Here is a 6,149-nt window from a genome sequence, read left to right as displayed (position 1 = left end):
AGAATTATTCTTTAAACCTTTTATTATTATATTCCAATATAATTTATTTGATGTTAGTTTTATAGCTTTAACATAGATGATCTCCTATCCATATTATTTGATCCTCTCCTTTTTATCATACTTTCCTAATTCTTGGAATATTGTAAAAAAATGGTTTACTTTTTCTTCGGTGCAAGAAACTTGAAACTAAATCAACTTTGGCAAAAGAATGGATTTGGAAGTGATTGCTAGTTCAGTGAATAGTCGCTACAATGCTGTATGAATTTAATTTCCTGATATGACTGAGTTTATTTTGCTGATATAAATTCAAAATCACTCCATGCAATATCATGAAAGCATCCACACCCTTCCAAACAGATACACAAAGTGTAGGAAGGACCACTCTGTAAAAGTTCCCACAACCTTCCAAAATTTCAATTGCTTAATTTTCTTTCGTTTATTTGTTCTCTTTTTCCTATCCATAAACTTATTGTAATTGTACCGTAAGATCGGTCTGTCTTTTTTTTTTAATGTTGCTGCAAACAAAGATTTTAGGAGGAATTCTTGCTGCAGCTGGCCCAATATTCAGCTACCAGCTTAGAGAATAAAGAATTGGTATCCATTAGTCTCGAAGGCTCGTCATATTCAACCATTTTCCCTAGGAAACCATAGAAAATATATTAGACAACTAACTGAGTTTGCAGTGTATCAAAAAAGGAGGAAAAAAGAATGAAAGAAGATACCATAGGAGAGGACCATAACCATATCACTGTCTATAACAGTGGGAACCCTGTGAGCCACTGTAATAACTGTGCATGCTTCAAACTCTTGTCTGATAATTCTTTGTAGAATTGAATCTGTGGCAGAGTCAATGGAGGCAGTGGCTTCATCCAGAACAAGAATTCTGTTCCTCTTTAGCAGTACTCTTCCAAGACAAAACAGTTGCCGTTGTCCCAAGCTCCAATTTCCACCTTCATCACTCACTGTATAATCATTCTCAATCAGCCTTCAATGGCTAATTTGTTCCAAAATCTTAATTTATGAATCGAAGACTTTTATTTTGGAAAAACAACTTGCAAGTTCAAATGTTATGCCTCATGATTTTAAACCTGAAAAGAGTAAAGCTGCAATAGATTTTTGCCAAAGGCTGCTGAGGGAATTGGCCAGAAAATTCCCATACCAGATCTGTGGCTCTAAGTAGGTTAAGCTTACTCACCCTGAGAGTCTAAGAGATTTGGAAGATGGCTGATAGTTTCCTTAAGCTGACATTTCTCTAAAGCCTATGTACAAATTAAACATAATCAAACACTTGTTTAGTACAAGCTCAAGCAAAACATAAAGGTGTTAAAAAAACAATTTTTAACAGCAGAACTAGTCCGTTTACCTTCCATATCTCATCATCTGAATACAGGCCTAAAGGGTCCAAGTTGGTTCTGATGCTGCCCTTGAAAAGAGTTGGTTCCTGAGGGATGATGCTTAGTTTCATTCTCAAATCCTTCAACCCCATTGAGCATATGTTAATCCCATCTATGAGAATGTCACCGCTTGCTGGCTCAACTAAGCGAAACAAAGCACTTATGAGTGTACTCTTTCCACTTCCGGTTCTTCCTACAACTCCCACTCTACTCCCTTCTCTAAACGTGCAAGTGATACCCTTAAGCACTAATGGAGCATTCGGACGGTATCTAATCTGAGACCAGCGAAGGAAAATAGCCATCACAAAGAAGAAGATTTATCCATTTGATAGTATTAAAATAAAGAAAAAAAGAATGAAAGACAAGGACGAAACATTACTTCTAAGGCTTGAAGGTCAATCCTGCCTTTGGAAGGCCATGAAGATGGAGGTTGGTGGTCCTTCACAATAGCAGGAGGCTCTGACGGTAGGTGAACGAATTGCTTGATTCTTTCAACAGAGATAAGATAGTTTAATAGGTTGCAATACATTCGAGTCCAAAATATATGTGAATACGTTAAGGATAATGCGTAAGAGAGAGATAGTCCCACAAGACCTGCATAATCCAAGTGAATTTTTGAACAGTTAAAAGCTTGTTAATAACATGCAAAAGCTTTATCTTGCTGATTAACCTGTGAAGTAATATTACCTGAGGACACGTATCCCTGAGGAAATAGAACAAGTAGCAAAGCTGAAGTGATGACTGTCAAATTTTGAAGTGCTTCAATCCTCAAAACTAACCATTCCGTGGCCACATTAGAATGGAAAAACAGTGTTGCGTCTGTGTCCACAAGCTTTAAGTAGTTTTTAAAAAATCTTTCTACCATATCGAATGCTCTCACAGTAACAACACCAAGTGATGTTTCAGCTGCAAAATTCATCACAGGAGCTTTCGTGGTTCCATTGATCCTCATTAATTCCCTTGACGAGGCTTGATAATATTCCTTTCATGGAGGAGAAGATTTGGAAAAATTTAGCTGTGAGTTAAGCAGGGGACGAGAAATAAAAAATTAAATTTTTTTTAAAGTGGCTAAACCTGAACATATTTTGACGCAACTATTGCAGGAATGGCAACAATGAGAACTGGCCATGTTACTAAAACCATTAGACCAATAGCCACCAAAATTTCAATTGGTACACATGTTACAAAGGTTATCGAATAAGGTATGTCAAAATCCAAAGTACTTAAATCTGATGAAGCCTGCAAGAGAGAAAAAGTGGATCAAAATTTTGAATATGACTAAATGTTAATAATGATCAAACACAGGGAAATTGTTTTTTTTTTTCCATTGGGAAATGAAATCTTAATCTTACTCTTGTTAAAATCCTTCCTATGGGGGTTGAGTCAAAGAACAGCATAGGAGCATTGAAGATAGCAGTATTGAAACTTGTGAAGAAAGCTTTGGAAGCATTTAATCCAAGGTAAGAGGTCAAGAGAGCCCTTATATATACAAACGCAGCACCAGAAAATGAAATTAATGAGTACACCCCAACCAAGAAGGCACTAGTTATTTTTGGAATATCAATGGCTAAAGCAAGCCAAACCGTTGATGCGGTCTGCAAAGCAACAAAAGCACATTGTGCCAAAATTATATAAAACAGCATCAATGGACCCCTGGAAAAGGAAATATAATCCCAGAATGTCTTGAAGCCGACATCACCAATCTCTTTTTCTTCTTCTTGTGTAAGTTGCATCCCAAGTTGACCCTCCGTAGAAATCTCCCCCTCGCTTTGATTTTTATAAACATCTTGAGACTCTTGTCTATGAGTTCGGTTCTCATTATTCTGATCCAACTCTGTAATTGCTTCCTTGTGAGCGCTCACAAGTTTTTCAAAGGCAGTCCCAGTTGTTAAGAGATTCTCAAACTTTCCTGATTCAGTAACTTTTCCACCTTCCATTACCTAGAATGAGTCATAAAATATCGAGTTAATGATACACAAATGTAATGTAATAGGTATCCAAATGATGTACTTTACCAGGATTGTATCAACTTCTGAGAGAAACTCCACTTGATGTGTCACTAGAATGACTGTTTTTTCTCTTAGAGCCGTCATTACGCAGTCCTGTAACCATATAAATGCAAGTGGTTTGATTCAATGAGGTGGAAAAAACAGTTCCACTGAAGTTAAGAATCTAATTGTGAAAGTTTCTTACTTTGAAAAGGATAGCAGCAGTGTGAGCATCAACTGCACTGAAAGGGTCATCGAGGAGATAAATGTCAGCATCATTGTAGACAGCACGAGCTAGTTGAATCCTTTGCTTTTGTCCTCCACTCATGTTAATCCCTCGCTGACCTATTTCTGTAAGATCACCATTACTAAAATCATTGATATCCTTATCCAAGGCACAGACTCTAATGGCACTCTCGTATCTTGTTTTCTCCATTGGCTTGCCGAAGAGTATATTCTCTCGAACCGTCCCACTTTGTATCCAAGAAGTTTGAGAAACATATGCTATGTTGCCGAACACATTGACCTATTTTCCATCATTCAGAAATTTCATAGAGAAAAAAAGACAATTAAATACAAGGAATATCAGCATGAATGACATGAGAACATAAAGCTAAACTTGTTTTCCTTAACTCACAGTTCCTGATATCTTGGGAATCTCTCCTAATACTGCATACAAAAGAGATGATTTTCCAGCTCCAACTGGCCCACAAATTGCAATTTTCTGTCCCCATTTGATTTCTAAATTCACATCTCTTAGAGTTGGGGACACTGATTCATGGTCCCAAATGAAGTTGCCACCTTGGATTTCTACCGCATTTATTGAACTTCGGTTATAGCTTTTGTTACCATCACTGGTATCTAGTTCTTCGTCAAACAAAAAGGTATTGAGACGATCAAAAGATACCTTAACTTGGATCAGAACAGATAGAGCCTCCGGAATCATTCGAACAGGTTCTGACAAGCTCCTCAACGTTGCAAGAACTGTAAATATGGTCCCGGCATTTAATGGAGCACTATTGAAAACAGCACAACCGAGGAAAACAACAGCAGAAACGATGGTAGGAGACATCCAATATAAAAATGATCCATAAGCTTTCAACACCTGTGCCTTAGATAGCCAAATGAACTCTTTCGCACGTAGGTTCTCAACCAAACTCTTGAAGTTGTCTTCCCAGGACTGTAACTTGATGATTTTCACGCTATTTAGAATTTCTGAAGTTGCTCTAAGACGCTCATCCTGTGAAATCATGAACTGTGCCATGCACTTTTGTAGGATCTTGGCAAATGGCACATTGATAAGTCCACATATAAGAAGAGGGATTAAACCGGGAAGTGCACCTACTCCCACAACTCCATACAGGACACTGATAGATAGAAGAAGTTGCAACGTAGATGCCCATATTTGGTGAAACCACCATGGAAATTCTCCCATGCGATACGCATCAACAGCAATGTAATTCACAATTTCACCTGTCGAGTGTCTTGTCCTTGCTGAGTTTGAAAGCTTTAGTTGTTTTTCATACACTGCAACCATCAGAGCTGATCTCATCTTCAACCCCGACCTCCTGGTACAAAAAAACCAGTGTCTCTGTGACACAGAATCAACCACTTTGGAGAGAATAAGAAAACCCACTATGGTAAGACCTTCTCTGAGATCTGTCTCCCCGGAATCCCTACTATATGAAAAGTTGACAAAAGCATAGAGTATTAACGGAGAAACAGTGACAGCAATGGTTCTGAGGAATGCGTAAACAGATATTAATATGTTTTCTTTTAAGTGAGTTCTAACAATGGACCAAAACACCAAGTTCTTGGTGTTGTTCTTGCTTCTCTCCCTCGCAAGGGATTGCCATGCATGCATGAAGTTTTGGTGGGACAGGTGTGCCTTATCTTCAGAAAGAATGGAAGGGATGTCTTCAAGAGATAGTGGCCTTGAGTAACCCAAACTGAGTAAGGAGTTAACCCAAGAGAAAGTCAACTTGCTCAGAAAGGAAGCACGACCTAGTCCTGTTTCTTCCGAGTCAACTTTCGGAGCTAACAACGGTTCAGATAAACTTTTCGGCACCTTTTGAATGACAAAGTAACCAAGGTTTTGGAAGGCACAGAAGAGAAGAAGCGTGTGTAAGAGCCATAGTAGGACATCGAAAATTTCTATTGCATGCTTTCGAAACAGAATTTCAATGTGGAGAGCCGAAACTAGTGCAAAGGAACATGCCCACCAGACAGAGTTTAGAACTTTGATCCATTTGTGTCCCTGAACGAGCAATGAAACTGCTAAAGAAGTCCAAACAAATCCTCGTACAACGCATGCTAACCAGCTGAGGTGGTTAGCCATGGAGTTCCCAGTTTTGGCTACGAAACTCCACAGGGCAATACTGTAAAACACAACACTAGTGATCGCACAACAGATAGAGACAAAAAGGAAAAACCTGGTTTTGGTATGACTTCCATTTATAAAATTTCTTCTGATTAAAGTGACAATGGTGGAAGCGTAGAAGACACAGAGGAAAATTAGATTTATAGTGTCTATTGTGCTCCTTTGTGAACAGAAAGAAGTGAACTCAAAATGCTTCAGACAAATCCATGAGAAATCATCAGCGTATCCAGTAAAAATCTCCATTATCATCATCAAAGAATGATCAAAAGTTTTACACGCAGCAATGGGAAACTTTAGAAGAAGCTATGCAAATGAACAAGGTCAAAAGAACTAGACAAAAGGTAGCTTCCACAGTCTCCTTCAATAAAGAGAAGAAAGAAATGTTGG

At 38.3% G+C, this 6,149-nt stretch overlaps 1 protein-coding gene across 1 annotated transcript; it reads right to left on the bottom strand.

Moving 5' to 3' along the window:
- Positions 1-231: 231 nt before the first annotated feature.
- LOC148191534 (ABC transporter C family member 8-like) lies at positions 232-6,124 on the bottom strand. Its single transcript, XM_088102147.1, has 11 exons — positions 4,020-6,124; positions 3,588-3,908; positions 3,410-3,496; positions 2,747-3,334; positions 2,469-2,633; positions 2,082-2,376; positions 1,774-1,988; positions 1,364-1,669; positions 1,196-1,259; positions 723-962; positions 232-637 (listed from the first exon to the last, which is right to left on the bottom strand). The coding sequence occupies exons 1-11, from the start codon at positions 6,012-6,014 to the stop codon at positions 531-533; spliced, it is 4,383 nt and encodes a 1,460-aa protein (XP_087958273.1). The 5' UTR covers positions 6,015-6,124; the 3' UTR covers positions 232-530.
- Between the last annotated feature and the right edge of the window lie 25 nt (positions 6,125-6,149).

The sequence above is a fragment of the Vigna umbellata genome, chromosome 11 (genome assembly GCF_029865625.1).
Source record: "Vigna umbellata cultivar VRB3 chromosome 11, Vumbellata_1.0, whole genome shotgun sequence".
In the NCBI taxonomy this organism is placed as follows: domain Eukaryota; kingdom Viridiplantae; phylum Streptophyta; class Magnoliopsida; order Fabales; family Fabaceae; genus Vigna; species Vigna umbellata.
This window is presented reverse-complemented; position numbering and strand designations above follow the sequence as displayed.